Source organism: Dendrobates tinctorius, unplaced genomic scaffold, assembly GCF_039654945.1.
Source record: "Dendrobates tinctorius isolate UK_male_01 unplaced genomic scaffold, ASM3965494v1 ptg000062l, whole genome shotgun sequence".
Classification (NCBI taxonomy): domain Eukaryota; kingdom Metazoa; phylum Chordata; class Amphibia; order Anura; family Dendrobatidae; genus Dendrobates; species Dendrobates tinctorius.
Window position 1 is genome coordinate 13255917 of NW_027361730.1, and position 19112 is coordinate 13275028.

Below are 19112 nucleotides of genomic sequence, written 5' to 3' on the forward strand. Positions count from 1 at the left end.
AAAAACATGCAGCGCAAAAACGCAATATGTGAACATAGCCTAGTGGTAGTGTTCCATGCAACCCAATCTGCACCTATTAATACTCCATATATTGATTAGATCAAGCAAATTACTCACTACATTACCACAATTCAGATCCGCACCCTTATATAAATTTCATTTGGACGATTTCAATCTGGCATACTGATCTATTCTATATAGGAGTAGGATTAAGTGCTTGGCATTTCTAAACATTTCAGATTTGCTTTCACACGAACCATAGACATGAGTATAAACTTTATTACTCAGGCATTTTTATTAATGCAAAGTCTGGTTTCTCCAGAGATGTACAGAACCTTAGCATTTAGGCGGTGTGCATACGTTGCGTTTTTTTTGCATCTTTGCGGCGTTTTTCCGCTGCGGAATCTCCGCAAAAACGCCAAGAAAACGCATCCCATGCAATCCTATGGGATTCCGTAATGCCGTGCTAATGCTGCGGATTTTTCCGCTGCGGAATCGCATAGCGGAAAAATCCGCAGCATGCTCATTCTTTATGCGGAATCGCGGTGATTCTGCACCCATAGGTGCGGATGATACCCAGGGTCTGGAGGAGAGGAAACGCTCCTCCAGGCCCTGGGTACCATAATCCAGTAAAAATAGAATAAAAATAAAAAATTGAGATATAATCACCCTCCGGCGGCCCCCGAAGTCCTTCCCGCCTCTCACCATGCTCCCGGCATCTTCCGGTCCCAGTAATGCTTTACGAGAATGACCACTGATGACGTCTCGCGAGATGATCGAAGATGCCGGGAGCGCGGCAGAGCAGATCGGGGGCCGTCAGAAGGTGAGAATAACAATATTTTTTTATTCTTTTTAACATCCTATTTTTTACTATTTATGCTGCTTAGGCAGCATCAATAGTAAAAAGTTGGTCACACTTGTCAAGTACTATGCTTGACAAGTGTGACCAACTTGTCAATTACATTTCCAAGTGATGCTTGAAATCGCTTGGAATGCACAAGCATTCCGCAAGCGAAAAACACGCTTACCCGTGGTGGGAGTTGCTGAAATTTCCGCAGCATTTCCGAACTTGTGCACATAGCCTTACAGTTATCAGTTGTCTAGTTCTGTTTGCAGTGTCATTCACTCTTCAGCACTTCAGACAGGTGCAAGAACTACCTCCCATGAAAAATCTGAGCCGCAAAACAGATGAGGTTAATGGAAACTGTAATATCACTCCTCTTCCCCAAACAAATTGATATTCTGCAGTTGATGTGTAGTCCATTAGGCACCCAGATGTCACATGACCCCAAAATATGTTCTCAATGCAACTTAACAATTCTGACATTCTTTTCATGATGTTAAGATTGTTATGCAGTCCCTATATAAGCAAGTTTTTTTTTTTTGTTTTTTTTTAGTGCTTGCACACCATAAAGTTCTGATAAAAAACTGCTCATGGTTGATCTACCTGTGCTAATTTTGTAGCTTTTAGATGTGAACTCTTCAAAGGGTACCTGTAACTAGATTAATGCTGCCCATGGTTTGAGCTGCAGGATCGGAGCCTGACTGGCTTTGTAGCGAGATAAAGTTTGAAAACATAGTTTGAGAAGCCAGCTGAAACTAGGGAGAGTGCGGACTAGTCCAATGCTCCCCGTTTTCTTTCGATTTTTTTTTCTCCACACATGGGAGAAACCTGTAGAGGGGAAGCTGGCTGGTGGCTGCACTGGGCTAATCTAATCTTTCCCTATAGTCTCTTTTTGGCCTTTCAAGCTATGTTTTTCCTGAATCACAGGAGTGATTGAGTAAAACATGCACTACTGTAATTGTGCAGCCAGGCTCTCATTCATGCTGCCCGTAGTTCAAGTAGAATGAATCTAGACACAGGTTCCCTTTAATCTAGTTGATTGCTAAATTTGTCAGACCCATCTTATCAAAGGTCACAGGACCTTTTGAGGCACACTTTATCTACTCCTTGCTTATCGAACCTACTGATCAACAGAATACTTATTTTTAAACCCAATGGGAGGGCGATTTGGGTCTTTATCTGTCGATGGATCAGTGGAGGCGTATCTTCACCTTAACTTATAAATCATCAATCTGCTTGAGGTTGGCTATAGATTGCGATCTCTGTGGCATAGGCGGTCTGTTACATATTTTTGGTCCTGCAGGCTTCTCTCCCCTTTTTCTATAATAATAAAAAAAAAAAAGTTCAGCTAGTGATGTGCAAAATCACAGATCTCAATTCTGACCTAAATCCAGCTCTCATCCTTCTCAATCACTGTGACCTCACATTAAAAATATACAGGCATTTGAAATTGATTCACTTAATTAACTAAAAGAGCATGCATCCCTCAGCTCTGGAAAAAAGACACCACCCTGACAATCTCCCTCTGCTTTGCTAAAATCAGGTGATATTAATGGAGGAACTTGCCTCTACGATCAATAATTCCTATGAATGTTTCTATAAAGCCTGGTTTTATTTCCTGGAATTTAGATCCTCTGCTTTCTGGCCCTTATTGGGGAAAAGAGCCTGTAATTATTGGGCCCCATCTTTGAGCACCCTTCCTCCCCACTCTATTCTTCATTCTTCTTCTGCTTTTCCATTTTTTTTTTTTCTTCCTCGTCTTTAATTGTTTGACTGTGTTACTCAACTTGGTCTGTACAATTATGGTTAGGTCATTTCACATCCTGTTTTCAGAATTTCCATAATAAGAATTTTCTCCTTCATCTCATTGGGGGACACAGATACTGTGGGTGGATGCTTCTGCCGCTAGGAGGCTAAGTGAAAAAAGGTTAGCTCCTCCTCCGCAGTATACACCCTCGCCCCTATTGCGGGCGGAAATCAGTTTTTTGCTTCGTGTCCTATGGAGGGGCACACAGTCTGGATCTCTCCAGACTATTTTTTTCTAGTTTACTATGAAGATGAGACAGGGGCGACGGACCCTATTGAAAGGGTCCGATCTCCCCAAACTATCAACGGGCGAGCACGCGTTGAGTATCGCCTCCGCGTATACTTTCCCGCACCTAGGGACACATCTGGGACTTTTCCCCGGACTTCTATTTTTATTTGTTATTTTATGAAGATAAGACAGGAGCAACACATCCTATTGAAAGGATCCGATTTCCCCAAACCATCAACGGGCGAGCACGTGTGAATATCCCTCCACGTATCCTTTCCCGCGACGTGGGACATTATGCCAGACTTGGCCCTGTCCACCCCTAGGTATTGAAACCATGGGCTTGCACAGAGGCACAAGACTAGTCTGTGCGGCCCCCACTGCTCCACCAACGGTAGACGGCGGTGCTGCAAGGCGGCGGACGGTCCCTCTCCTCACCCCCTGAAGGGTTTAGATGGAGTTAGGGTGCCTGCACCGTCCTATTTTTTATCAAAGACCCCCTCACATACCTGTGCTCAGGCTGAGAGGATCATCGGTGAGGAGAGGGTCGGGGAGGGCTCCTGCGAAGATTTCGGGCTGGAGCCCACAGCTCGGCGACCACTAGCCCTGCAAGAGAAGGGCTGGATCGTCAGGCGGCAGCCTGGGACAGGAACACCGCGCTGGTCAGTAGCGACATTTTTTGGTACTGCGCGCGCGCCCCCCCCCCACCCCCCCCCCGGTTGGGTAGGGAAAAAATTGAGGCCGCGTCTATGGCCGGAAGTTCCGCCCTCGGGGTCGCGCATCACTTCCGGCAGCCCACCCCGCACTGGGCGGCGGTAAAATCGAGGCCCCGGCTTCGGGGCACGGGCTAGGCCGCAAAGCGGAACTACCGCCCCTAGAGCGGTTTTTACAGGCTGGTGCGTGCCACAGATGTCGGCGCGCGATTTAAAGGAAGCATCCAGGTCAGGGGGGGCAGAGGACTGGGGTAAGTGCTGCCCGAGAGGCCACGCTATAGGGAAAAACGAGGGGCTACCTCTTGCCCATATCCCCAGCAGCGGACAGATACAGCATGTCCGAAAAAGCAAAGACGCACGTTTTTTACGCTGCATGCATCTCTTGTCGGGCTGCGTTTCTGCGGGCGCAGAGCAAGAGTTTATGCGAAGCCTGCAAATCCAAACGCGCCCAGGATCCCTTCCCTGCGACCGCGACCAGTGTGTCAAATCCCCCGGAGTAGGCCCGATCACTATCACAGTACATGGTGTCGCTTACGAGAGCAATAGAATCCCTTCAAGCCCCAGATAGGGGCAGGGACAGTGTCTCGCCGCCTTTAGAGGGAACCTCCACCTCACAGGAGCCTCCGGCCTGCAGGGGCTGCTCCCACTCCAGGCAGACCCGGGGGAAATGAATCCACACGGTGTCGCCCAGTCCATCCGGTGCCTTCGGCATCCGTAAGTTCTGCTTCTCGCTCCCCGTCACCAGTGGTTGATAGCAAGCAGACCTCAGATTGCAACTCAGACGAGCCCCTTGACCTGGACACTCCAGGGTCACGTGAAACAGTGGACAGCCTCATAGAAGCCGTCAATCAGACCCTGGGGATTGAGGATGATCCCGCAGCGGCTACGGGGCATAAAGTGGCATTTTAAACGAGTGAAGCGGCCTCACAGAATTTTTTCCTCTCACCCTGAGTTTGAGGACATAGTGCAGCGGCACAGAGAATGTCCAGACCGGCATTTTCTCGGGTTAAAAGGCACTCGAAACGAGGTATCCGTTTGCTCCGGACCTCTGTAAGCAATGGATGGAATCCCCGATAGTGGACCCTCCGGTTTCACGCCTGGCCACTAAGACCCTGTTATCTGTCCCTAGGGTTTCCTCGATTTAAAGATTCCACGGACTGTCTTATTGAGAGCCTAGCTCGTTCAGTATATGAGGCGTCAGGGTCTGCACTAGCTCCCTCGTTAGCAGCAACTTGGGTAGCTAAGGCCATGTTATCATAGTCAGAAACATTAAGCAAGGTCGCGCAGGAGCAGGATCTACCTGCAGAGATCTCGGAGGTCGCAGGTCAGATGGCGATAGCCGGAGACTATGTAATGAATGCGTCTTTGGATGCGGCCAATTGTTCAGCAGTTGCTGCCGTTAATGCAATCTCTCTCTGAAGAGCCCTATGGTTGAGGACATGGTGGGCCGATTCTACTTCCAAGAAGTCCTTGTCTTCCCTGCCTTATTAGTGCGGCCGCCTATTTGGAGAAAAGTAGGATCATCCCTCAACAGAAGGTTAAACCGCTTTTCGTCACCCGGTTCAGGCACGTTTTCGGGCCTTTCACAGTGCCACCGGTCATTCCTAGGCCGAGCGTGACTGCATTCGTCAGGGGGCGGCCGCTAAGCAGCCTGAGCCTGGTCCGGGACCCGAATAGGAGACCGGTCCGGAGTCATGCGTTAAAAGACTCTGGGTGGACTACGGGGCCCAATTCCGCCACCTCAGGCCGCCCCAACCAGGATAGGGAGCGTCAGGTCTCATATAGAGCCAACCCACTGGGGAGAATGCGTGCTCAACAGGCCAGATCGAGGGACCCAGATCCTAAAGATCATCGGCCAAATGACTCGAGGTCTTTACCAGACGACACCAGCAAGGTGGGCGGCCGCGTACTCTGTTTTTGCCACGTCTGGGCCAACATCGCTCACTCGTATGGGTAAAAGAATTGGTGTCCTCAGGTTACAAAATAGAATTTGTCAGATACCCTCCAAGATGTTTTTTTCTTTCCCGGCTTCCCAGGGTGGATACCCTAGTAAGGGCTCTATTGGGAGCCATCAAGTCGCTCCTGCACGACGGAGTCATTGTTCCAGTGCCGGGACACAGAAGAGCTCAGGGGTTCTTTTCCAACCGTTTTGCGGTTCCCAAAAAGGACGGGTCTGTCAGGCCTGTTTTGGACCTGAAGCTTCTGAATAAATTCATCAGGATCAGACATTTCTGGATGGAGTCTCTCTGTTCAGTCATATTGGCCATGGAGCAGTGAGAATACTTGGCCTCAATAAACAACCAGGACACATTCCTGCATATTCCCATTTTTTTCCTCCTCACCAGAGGTTTCTACGCTTCGCCATCAGCGTTCAACATTTTCAGTTCGTAGTGCTACCCTTCGGGCTAGCCACTGCTCCCAGAGTGTTCACAAAGGTTATGGCAATTGTCATGGCCACACTGCATTCTCGAGGCATAGTCGTCTTTCCTTATCTGGATGACCTCTTGGTCAAGAGCCCGTCAATACGGGCATGTGAGGAAGGTGGCAACATCACGCTAGATACTCTTGCCGCTTAGATGGTTGGTCGATACAAAGAAATCATCCCTTGTGCCAGCTCAGAGGATCTCCTTCCTAGGAATGATCTTCGACACTTGTCGATGGTTGGTAATTCTTCCTCAGGAAAAGGCGCTAGTCTCCGGCAGGGAGTCTGGACACTACGCCAACCAGTCCCTCTCATACCATCCGATCCGGAATGAAGATCCTAGGGAAAATGGTGGCAGCAATGGAAGCGATACCTTTCGTCCAGTTCCATCTTCACCCCCTGCAGCACGCCTCGTGTCAGCCTGTGACAAGAATCCTTTCACGCTCAATCGGCGGTGCCAACTGTCCTTTCAAGTCAGGCAGTCGCTCGGATGGTGGATAACCAGTTCTCTCTCTGGCCTAGGGGAAACCTTATGGGCTGATAATGACAATCGACACCAGTCTCCTCGGTTAAGGAGCGGTGTTTCGCCACCACACAACTCAGGAACGGTGGTCGCCACAGGAGGCACGCCTCCCGATCAACTTATTGGAGATACGAGCAATTCGGCTGGCTCTGCCGAAGTTTCATCACTTTCTAGCAGGCCGCCCCGTCCGGATTCCATCGGACAATGCCACGGCGGTGGCTTACATAATTCTTCACGGGGGCACCCGCAGCAGAACAGCCATGCGCGAGGTGGGGCACGTTCTTCAGTGGGCCGAAGCAAACCACTCGGTGATTTCGGCTGTCCACATCCCTGACGTGGAAAATTGGGTGGCAGACTTCCTCAGCCGGCAGGGTCTTGCATCCGGAGAGTGGTCTCTACATCCCGAAGTTCTTCAGCAGATTTGTCAACTGTGGGGAGCTCTGGATGTGGACCTGATGGCTTCCAGAGTGAATGCCAAGGTGCCCACATATGTCGCTCGGGCCAGGGACCCGCAGGCATTCGCGGTGGACACACTGGTTCTGCCATGGAACTAGTTTCGCCTCCCATATCTATTTCCCCCACTGCCACTACTCCCGAGAGTCAGCAAAGGGATGAAGACGGAAGGGGGGCCGGCGATTCTGCTGGCCCCAGACTGGCCCCGTCGAGCGTGGTATGCAGATCTAATGCATCTGCTTGCCGACCTTCCTGGGCGCCTGCTAGAGCGCCCAGATCTACCGTCTCGAGGGCCGATGTGCCACCCGAACTCAGGGACTCTGTGTTTGACGGCAGGGCCGTTGAATCTTGGATTCTAACCCAGGCAGGGTTCGGGAGCAAGGTGGTCGCTACAATGATTAGCGCCCGGAGGCCTGCCTCAGCATGAATTTACCACCACACTTGGAAGGTGTTCTTTGCGTGATGTCGAGGAGCGGTGTTTCTCCTCTGAGATTCTCGGTCCCCAACATCTTGGCTTTTCTCCAGTCGGGCTTAGAGAACCTGGATAGCTCAGTCGGTAGAGCATTAGACTCGGGCATTGCCCCAGGTTCCCTCAGGAGACAAATATCGGCCTTATCCGTCCTGTTCCAGGTGAAGACTTTTCATTCAGAGAGTCTCTCACTTGGTACCTCCCTATAAGGCGCCTATGGACGCCTGGGACCTTAACATGGTCCTAAGTGTTCTGCAGGAAGCTCCATTTGAACCGCTTCAGAATATCTCTTTGAGGTACCTTACCTGGAAAGTGGTGTTCCTAGTGACCATCACTTCCACCAGGTGGGCTTCAGAGCTGGCGGCCCTATCCTGTCGAGCTCCGTTCCTCACTCTCCATAAGGATAAGGTGGTCCTCAGACCAGCCCCTCCTTTTCTGCTGAAAGTCGTGTCCTCTTTTCACATTAATGAAGATGTTGTTTTGCCTTCATTTTGTCCAGCACCGGTGCGCCATGTGGAAAAGGCTCTTCACACGTTAGACCTGGTAAGAGCCCTCCGGAGGTACGTGTCGCAGACGGCACCCTTTCGTCAGACGGACACGCTGTTCGTGCTCCCCGAAGGGCGCAGGAAGGGACTCGCTGCCTCAAAATCGACCATAGCCAGATGGATTCGTTGGACGGTTCAGGAGTCCTAGCACATTAGAGGCACACCAATTCCAGCAGGGATCGGAGCGCACTCTGCCCGGGCAGGGGGCGCCTTTTTGGGCGCTTCGGCACCAGGCTTCGACGGAACAGGTTTGCAAGGCAGCAACCTGGTCCAGCCTGCACACATTTGCCAAACATTATAATATCCATGCTCGGTCCTCGGCGGATGCGAGAATGGGTAGAAGGATTCTCCAAGCAACGGTGGCGCACCTTTAAACAAGAGGTGCATGTAGCTTGGAGCGGTGAGTCAATCTCCCACCCAGGGACTGCTTTAGGACGTCCCACAGTATCTGTGTCCCCCAATGAGACGAAGGAGAAACATGGATTTTTGTGAGTACTCACCGTAAAATCCTTTTCTCCGAGACGCTCATTGGGGGACACAGCACCCACCCTATTAGCCAGTTGGCTCTTGTTTTGTTTAAATGAATGTGTTTACCTATTTGATATAAGGGTGGTTTCCTTTGGACATGTTGTACCTGTATTAAGGCTGATTTGTTGTTCTCCTACTGCTTTGGCACCAAACTGATTTCCGCCCGCAATAGGGGCGAGGGTGTATACTGCGGAGGAGGAGCTAACCTCTTTTTTACGCTTAGTGTCAGCCTCCTAGCGGCAGAAGCATACACCCACAGTATCTGTGTCCCCCAATGAGCTTCTCGGAGAAAAGGATTTTACGGTGAGTACTCACAAAAATCCATGTTTTATTGTTGTTGCTTTACTGTGTGATTGTTCTTCTACCTCTAGTGCCTTGTAAATGTATTGCCTCTTTTTTATATTTTCAATAAATAAAAAAATGCAAATGTGTTAAGGTCCTTTCCACTTATGTACACACAGTGAGTGATTTCCTAATATGCCTACAATCGAACGTATAAATTAGTCTTTATATCCACAACCTTTCAGTTAGTAACTATACTATAAATCATATTGTAAACATTTACATTCTTATGTGTATGCTTATTTTTTTAATGTTTAAAGCAAATAATGATGGATTTCTCCCACTGGATGATCACCATGAAATAGAAAATGTAGAAATGGATCCTATTGAACACATTGAGCGACAGCAGGTAACTGTTTACTATCGTCTGTGTGTGATGTATACAGTAACATGAGTCTAATGCGCCAACTCTCTGATCTGTAACTGTCTACAAAAGCCAATTTTTTACGTATAGGTAAGGCATGGCAATCATACTGGGCCCGGGAGCTGGTGCTTAAGTTAAAGCACTACCTCGGGCCCTTTAACCCCCTAAATGCTGAGATCTATATAGATTACAGCATTTAAAAGGCTGGGAAAGGGATGGCCCGATCGTTGCTATGGCAACCAGCCTGTTCAACCATCCCAGGAGCATGGTCTGAGAGACTTCAGTAAGTGTAATATAATGCATTGTATTATACCAGCCATCAGACTTAAAGTCCCATATAAAGACTAAGTAAAGAAAAAAATCTATATTCTATTTTACCAATAAACACACATTTATGTAAAAATAAAAAAATAGTACACATATTTGGTGTTGACGCGTCTGGAGCGACCCTGCCTATTAACTATCAAACTAGTTAACCCCTTCAGTCAACACCTTTAAAAAAAAAAAATAAAATTTAAAAACACGGCAAAAAAACTATGCTTTTTCATTATACAGTAGAAAAGGAAAAGTAAGCCAGCTCACCAGTAACCAAATGCAGAAATTCGGAGCTCCGTGCAGACAAGCGTCAAGAATAGTGTTGCGCATTCCTATACTGCAAATATTGGGTATCGGCCGCTATTCGCTGTATCGGAATTCCAATACCGAGAACCGATATTTTTACAATATCGGATACCGGAATCGGAAGTTCCCATAATGCAATGAGCCAGTGTTGTGGCTGTGATTGGCTGCTGAAATGATGTCATCATGATGCGCTGTCTGTGCGCATCATGATGCGGGCCTGCCGGGGGTCTGTGCAGGCATCGTCCGATGGGACTACAATTCATACAACATGCTACATTCATACATACATGCTACATTCATACATACATGCTACATTCATACATACATGCTACATTCATACATACATGCTACATTCATACATACATGCTACATTCATACATACATGCTACATTCATACATACATGCTACATTCATACATACATGCTACATTCATACATACATGCTACATTCATACATACATGCTACATTCATACATACATGCTACATTCATACATACATGCTACATTCATACATACATGCTACATTCATACATACATGCTACATTCATACATACATGCTACATTCATACATACATGCTACATTCATACATACATGCTACATTCATACATACATGCTACATTCATACATGCTACATTCATACATTCATACATGCTACATTCATACATTCATACATGCTACATTCATACATTCATACATGCTACATTCATACTACATATACAACATGCTACATACATACTACATATACAACATGCTACATACATACTACATACATTACATTCATACAATACATACATATAACATAGAGTACATACTCACCATCACTTGTCACTTTGTTCCCCAGAAGCCAGTGTCATTCTCACTGTAAAAAATATTAAAATAACAAGCAATATACTCCCTGATCCGCAGAAATCCACGAGTGTCCCACGACGATCTCCTGCACTGCGTCACTGAGAGGTTACTATAGTTCACTGGTCTCACTTTATGGCAAAAGCTGCGTGGGAACTTTCTCACACAGCAATGCCAAAAGTGAGACTAGGGACTATTTTTTTTACAGTGGCGGAGGAATACAGTGCGGTAGGATACCTACCTCCCGTCATTGTATTCCTGGGGCCCCTAGAGAGCGGTGGCATCAGCTGATGCTGCTGTTCTCCACGGGAGATCGTCGTGGGACACTCTTGGATTTCTGCGGATCAGGGAGTATATCGGTTGTTATTTTAATATTTTTTATATATGACACTGGCTTCGGGGAACAAAGTGACAAGTGATGGTGAGTATGTACTCTGTTATATGTACTGTATGTCTATATGAATGTATTGTTTTGTATTAATGTATTGTATGAATGTATTGTATGTATGTAGTATGTATGTGTTTTTTACATTCAACACATTAGCCGGATGATGGGACTACTACTGTCCCATCATTGGCTAATGTGTCAATCACTGTCATTGTAGCAGGCATCGCCCGATGGGACTTGTAGTCCCATCGGACAAGGCCCGCACAGAGCCCCGACAGGCCTGCACAGACCCCGCCCGCACGCACAGTGTCCGCCCATGCACCGCCCACACTCTTCCCCCCCCCCCCTCCCGAACTGGATGTGCAAGTAAAGAAAGGGTTTTTTTTACTTCCGATATTTCTGTCCCATAGACTTGCTTGGGCCTTCTGGTATCGGAATCTGCGATACCCGATACTTTTTGGGTATCAGTCCGATCCAATCCGATATTTCTCAATATCGGATGGTAACGCTCAACACTAGTCAAGAACAATCGAGGAAAACCAGTTTGGCTCCAGCTGCATAAAAATTCTTTATTAGAACAGGTTAAAATTTGCTATAATACATAGCTCTCCATTAAATAGCCACAGTTCGGACAGAGGCTACGCGTTTCGACCTTTGCGGTCTTTGTCAAAGCCATACTAAATCTCAAAGCATGATCTGCTATATAGAGAAAACTCACTAATGAAAGTGCATTTACAATATCATGTGACATGATGAGAAAGGTCCTTTTCCAGATGAAAAATAAAAATGACACATGCAAAATTAAATAGACATAAAACATAAAATCCTTTAACAGTAATGCAACATTAAATCGTTTCGTTTATTTAAGCCACTCGGAAATCTGGTATTTAGATGATAGATCCAAAAGGCTTCTCGGGTTAGAAGACGCCGCTTGGCATCTCCCCCCTGAAATGGTAACACTACGTGTTCAATTCCCTGTACTTTGAAATGGGATGTATTTCTGGCATGATGCTCTATGAAATGTTTGGATGCCGCTGATACATTTTGTTCAAAATTATTAGTATTGGTTATATCATATAAATGCACTCTGATTCGTGTTTTGAGCTGTCTAGATGTGCATCCGATATATGACACATTGCAAGCATTGCAGTCTATATACTATATTCTTGGAATTACAATTAATGTAATGTTTAATTTTGAATCTCAGTGTATTATCAGTGTTACTAAATTCTTTAGAGATTTGTGCATGCTTACACGTTTTGCAGCTATTAGCGCCACACCTGTAAAAACCCTTACAAGTAAGCCAATTTTTTTGAGATTTTTTTATTGTTCAAGGTGAACATACTTGGTGACAATGTATTGGCCAAAGAGGGAGCTCTTCTTGAGACTGTTTATACCAGGAGTTAAAATTTGAGCTAGTTTGTCATCTTCATATAAAATGGGTAAATATTTCTCAATGATTTTTCTGATACTTGAAAATTGTGGACTATATTGAAAACAAATGATTTTTTTACCTATATTTTCATCCTTTGTTTTGTTTTCAGATGACATAATTAATTTGTTACAATTTTTTCTATGCACAATTTGTTGCGCTCTTTGTAGAGTCCAATTGGGATATTTACGATTTTTTAATTTATTTGTAACATGTTTAAATTCCTCCTTTAGATCACTATTCAAACTACAATTACGCTTTACCCGGGTATATTCTCCCACTGGGATTGATTTTATAGTGTTCTTGTTGTGGCTACTTGTATTCCCACTAAACGGTTTATGGTGCGTTTTTGTAGAAATAATTTTACCATCTATGCTGGTTAAATCCAAATCTAGAAATGAAATGTTTTTGGGATCATATTTATATGTAAATTTAATATTACAACTATTTGAGTTAAGATATTGAACAAAATCAGGTATGGCAGATACATCTCCACCCCAAGTAATTAGGGTATCATCAATGTATCTGCCATACCAGTTAATCTGCTCCAAAAACGGATTAGACACGGAATAAATGAATTCTGATTCCCAGAATGACATTACCAGGTTGGCAAGGGAAGGTGAGAATTTCACCCCCATTGCCACACCTGTTTGTTGCAAATAGAATTCACCATTAAATACAAAAAAATTGTGAGATATCAAAAATTGAACAACCTGTAAAATGTAATCTTGTAATTTGAGAGAAATTACTGAATTTTTGCATATGAAAATGAAGTGCACGAATTGCTACAGCATGACGAATACAGGTGTATAACAATATTACATCGCAAGTGAGCCACATAGTTTTAGATGACCAAATTTTTTCAGAAAATGCTTGGAGTCGCTAATGTGTCCAGGTGTTCTCTGGACTAAAGGCTGGAGTAGTCAATCAACCCATTGACACAAGTATTCATTTGTGGACCCAATTCCACTATTGGTCGCATGGGGGGTACACCATGAGTCTTGCGAATTTTGGGGACCCCATGTATTATTGGGAGAACAAGATTTTTCACCTCCAAAAATTCTGCCTGTTTCGCTGTCAAAACGCCTATATTGAGACCACCTTTAATGATGCTGCTACTTTTTTCTCTGAACTCATGTGAAGGATTATATTTCAATTTTTTGTAAGTGGAATCATCAGACAATAATTCCATCATCTTCAAATTATCATTTGAGTCCAGCACCACCACCACCACGCCACCTTTGTCAGACATCTTTACAACCAAATTAGACATTTCTTTTATTTCTTTTAATACTCTACGTTGCTTATTGGAAAAATTTCTGTTTAGTCTAGTAGAGGATTTAATTTGGTTTTATAGAATATGCAATTCTTTTTCAACTATTTCTTGGAAACGCTCCATACAATTAGATCTGGTTTGCACCGGATAAAAGTATGGATTTTTCGTAACAAATTTAAGCGCCTGTTCACATTCATTAGCTTTAGACAAAGATTGCGGATCCAAGTCCTGCAAAGTAACCAAAGTTAATTGTTGTTTGAAATTTCACGTTAGAGAATTCGTTGCAGGAATCATTAAACCGTGTGCATATTTGTTGAGAAGTTTGTGCTTCTGGATCAATGTCATTTAAAAAATGCTTTTTTATTGTTAAATTTCGCATGAACTTATTTATATCCAGAATAGTAGAAAAAAAGTCAGTCCTGATCAGGATCATAATTGAGACCTAATGAGATAATGTGTCTGTTCCGCAGTGAGATTAGTGGAAGACAAATTTAGCACATTTCTGCATTCTTTCGATTGCCCTAATATTTTTTCCTCCGGGTGTTGATTCCTTGACTTCCTTCGGTGCTTTCTGCCCCCACGTCTTTTGCGTTTTTTGATGCACCAGAGGCGCTTTCATTCAGGGATACATCAGAGGCACTGAGGGGGTTGTCTGAAGAGTCCAGGTCTGATGAAATGAAGGATACATGCGATTTGGTTACTTTTCTGGAGTCTTTGCGCCTATTATGAGCCTGGCTGTGCTTAAAATATTTGGGAGTTTTATGAACATTATCCCAATTGTCCCATTCATATGTTTTGTTAGTAGAATAGTCATTCAAATCTCTGGCAAACTTTCTCTTTTTGCACTAATCTCCTCTTCCAAGGCGGTGACTTTTTGATTCATGGTGGCTATAAGAATCAAATTGCGTGAGAGATTTATATTCTACCATAGAAGAATTTAATGAGTCCATTTCTTGTTGAACTTCTTTCAACTTTAGTTCCTCGTATTTTGTATTTAGTCTCATTAAATTTAAGGAACAATTGCTTAAAATTGTGTTCCATTCCTTTTTAAACTCCTCTGAGTAAATGGTAGTGGGCAATTTCTTTATGCGCAGACCTCTCTTGGGATCATTTCCTTTGCTACATAGTTATTTAACGTAGCATGGTCCCACCAAATTTTTGTTTCATGCATCAGTAACTTTTCTAACTTACTGAGACTCTCATTAAAATCAGACACACCGGTGTCAGGTTGATTGGAGAAAACATGTGCGGCTTTCTTGGATCGATCTCTAATCAGATCTGTGGCCATGTTGCAAGAAATATAAAAACATGGATATGAAAAGTCTTTCCTTGTGGGCTATTATTGCAAATTCAACTCAATTAGAGTTGAGAGAAAAAGTCGGGGACGGCAGTCAGCAGATACAGTAGAAAAGGAAAAGTAAGCCAGCTCACCAGTAACCAAATGCAGAAACTCGGAGCTCCGTGCAGACAACCGTCAAGAACAATCAAGGAAAACCAGTTTAGCTCCAGCTGCATTAAAATTCTTCTTTATTAGAACAGGTTAAAATTTGCTATAATACATAGCTCTCCATTAAATAGCCACACTTCGGAAGGAGGCTACGCGTTTTGACAGACCTGAGTGGGTACTTGCTTTTTTTGTGGAAAAATTTGTAACTTCTGTTGGGAACATTTTACATAACATTTTGTATCTTGCACTCTGTTGAGATTTATATCGGGGTTTCCATCTAAATCTCCAAATGATGCAATTCAGATGAAACCCCCGAGGGATAATGTGGCAGCAGAGTAAGTGCAGAGCGCAGGATAAATGTGAGTCAAGCCGCTATGTTCACACACTAAAAATCGCTTTTTATTGCAAAAAAAACTGCATCGCCATACAGGGCTGTGGAGTCGGAGTCGTGGAGTCGGAGTTAGTTTTGTTCGGAGTCGGTAGAAATGTACCGACTCCAGCTTTAAAAAAAAAATGTATTAATATTTCATAATTGAACTTTCATATGAATTTTATAAATGTTACTCAAATATATATGTTCTATCAAACTATGAACAACAGTGACAAGCAGTTCTGCTGGAGATAGAGACATTTCTTACTTCTTGTGTGTCACTGTTCTCCACTGCCCTTATCTAATCTTATACTTGGTTAACTTCATGCTGCCCCAACCCCCCTACTTACAATGTATGAAACTGAAAGTGAAAATGTGTTGCAAATTCTTAGTAGTAAAGCTCCTCCTCTAGACTAGATCATGCTAGGTGTGCATCTTCCAAGCATCTCACAGCTGCCTGCTACTCAGAAGAGGAAGACTGTAAGAAGTATTATCCTTTAAACAAACTTTGCATCAGTTAACTGTGAGTACATGAGGAATAATAACAGTATTACTGACCACTATATCAGTTGTACGACCTGGCAATAATTTTGTACAATTGTTTTTAGGAAAAACAATTGTCATTTGGATCGTGAATGCAGAATTAAAAACCTGAGAATGTCAAAGAAGCATCGCATTAAATCAGCTGTATTTGAACATTTCACCATCACTCACGATAGAAAACATTATGTCTATCAGTGTATGACAAATGATCCAGACGAAAACAAATGCTGTGAAGCCAAGATGAGTGCATATTCAGGCAAAGATAAAAATGCTCCTACCAGAGCTTCTAATCTAAAGAGACATTTACAGCGCTTTCATCCAGAAGTACTGAAAGCAGTGGATGAGAAAGACTGCATCCAAACCAATGAACCAGTGCCCAGCTCTTCCAGCCAAACAAAGGAGCAGAGAACTTTGCAGCCATCAGTTGCAAGATATTTTGCCAGTGACAAAGTTACTGTGACAATGACAGTAGATACATTTAAAAAACAGACCATAGAGCTTGTTGTAAAGGATAGTGTGCCTTTTTCATTATTTTCACGACCAGCTTTTGTGTGTCTGGGGAAATGGCCCGCAAGCTTGGTGTTTCTCTGGAGAGAGAGAGTATTAGAAAATTAGTAATCGAAGAAGCTTTTAAACAAAAGGAAGAACTTAAAAAAAACTCTCAAGGGACGCTTTCTGTTTCTTAAAATGGATGCCTGCACACGTCACAGAGTGAACTATTTTGCCATCAATGTCCGATTTGTTTGACAAAAATGAAATAGTTACCAAGACATTGGCAGTAAAAGACACCAAAGCTCATCACACCAGTGAGTTTCTCCAGGTCTTGGTGGAAAAGGTTCTTCAAGACTACATAGTTATTAAGGTTGAAGGGAGACTTTATGTTCATCTAGTTCAACCCATATCCTATCCTAACTTGCCCTAACATGTTGATCCAGAGGAAGGCAAAAAAATCCCATGTGGCAACAAGTAAGCTTCACATTGGGGAAAAAAATTCCTTCCTGACTCCACATACGGCAATCAGACTTGCTCCCTGGATCAACGCAATATTAAGGAAACTAGTGTATATACCCTGTAATATTATACTTTTCAAGAAAGGCATCCAGTCCCTTCTTAAATTTTAGTAGGGAATCACTCATTACAACATCATATGGCAGAGAGTTCCATAGTCTCACTGCTCTTACAGTAAAGAATCCGCGTCTGTGAGTATGCTTAAACCTTCTTTCCTCCAGACGTAGAGGATGCCCCCTTGTCCCCGTCACAGGTCTAAGAGTAAAAAGATCATTAGAAAGCTCTTGGTATTGTCCCCGCATATATTTATACATTGTAATAAGATCACCCCTAAGCCTTCGATTCTCCAAACTAAATAACCCCAAATGTAATAACCTGTCTTGGTATTGCAGACCCCCTAGTTCCCTAATAACCTTGGTCGCTCTTCTCTGCACCCGCTCCAGTTCAGCTATGTCTTTCTTATACACCGGAGACCAGAACTGTACACAGTATTCCAAGTGTGGTCGCACTAGTGACTTATATAGAGGTAAAATTATGTTCTCCTCATGAGCATCTATGCCTCTTTTAATGCATCCCATTATTTTATTTGCCTTTGCAGCAGCTGCCTGACACTGGCCGCTAAATGTGAGTTTGTCGTCCACCCATACACCCAGGTCTTTTTCAGTGACTGTTTTGCCCAGTGTTTTACAATTAAGCACATAATTATACATCTTGTTCGTTCTACCCAAGTGCATGACCTTACATTTATCCCCATTAAAGCTCATTTGCCATTTATCAGCCCAAGCTTCTAGTTTACATAAATCCTCCTGTAATATAAAATTGTCCTCCTCTGTATTGATTACCCTGCAGAGTTTAGTGTCATCTGCAAATATTGGAATTCTACTCTCTATACCCCCTACAAGGTCATTAATAAATATGTTAAAAAGAAGCGGGCCCAAAACTGACCCCTGTGGTACCCCACTGCTAACCGTGACCCAGTCTGAGTGTGCTCCATTAATAACCACCCTTTGTTTCCTATCCCTGAGCCAGCTCTTAACCCACCTACACATATTTTCCCCTATCCCCATTGTTCTCATTTTATGTATCAACCTTTTGTGTGGCACCGTATCAAAAGCTTTTGAAAAGTCCATGAACACCACATCCACTGCATTCCCTTGGTCCAGTCCGGAACTTACCTCTTCATAAAAGCTTATCAGATTAGTCTGACAGGAACGGTCCCTTGTAAACCCATGTTGATATTGGGTCATGAGGTTATTCTTCTCCAGATACTCCAGTATAGTATCTCTTAGAAAACCCTCCAGGATTTTACCCACAGTTGAGGTTAAACTTACTGGCCTATAATTTCCAAGTTCAGTTTTTGTTCCCTTTTTGAATATTGGCACCACATTTGCTATACGCCAGTCCTGTGGTACAGACCCTGTTATTATGGAATCTTTAAAGATTAAAAATAATGGTCTATCTATGACTGTGCTTAATTCCTGCAGTACTCGGGGGTGTATCCCATCCGGGCCTGGGGATTTGTCAATTTTAGTGATTTTTAGACGCCGCCGTACTTCCTACTGGGTTAAGCAGGTGACATTTAACAGAGAATTTTTATCTCTGATCATGTTATCCGTCATGGGATTTTCTTGTGTAAACACTGTTGAAAAAAAGTCATTTAGCATATTGGCTTTTTCCTCATCCTCATCCACCATTTCACCCAGACTATTTTTAAGGGGGCCAACACTATCATTTTTTAGTTTCTTACTATTTATGTAGTTAAAGAATATTTTGGGATTATTTTTACTTTCTCTGGCAATGAGTCTCTCTGTCTCAATCTTTGCTGTCTTGATTTGCTTTTTACAGAATTTATTTAATCTTCTGTATTTAGTTAATGCCTCACTATGAACTTAAAAAAGAGCAAGTTCTTTCTGTCGTAACTGACAATGCTTCAAATATGATAAGTA

The 19112-nt window shown here is 43.8% G+C and overlaps 1 protein-coding gene across 3 annotated transcripts in view; it reads left to right on the forward strand.

Moving 5' to 3' along the window:
• NCAPH2 (non-SMC condensin II complex subunit H2) overlaps nt 1–19112 on the forward strand; it is a 193614-nt gene that overhangs the window by 115664 nt on the left and 58838 nt on the right. For all 3 annotated transcript variants that reach the window (XM_073579286.1, XM_073579287.1, XM_073579285.1), the window contains one exon: nt 9132–9220. In XM_073579286.1, the coding sequence (XP_073435387.1) occupies nt 9132–9220 (89 nt within the window). The remainder of the gene's footprint in view (nt 1–9131; nt 9221–19112) is intronic.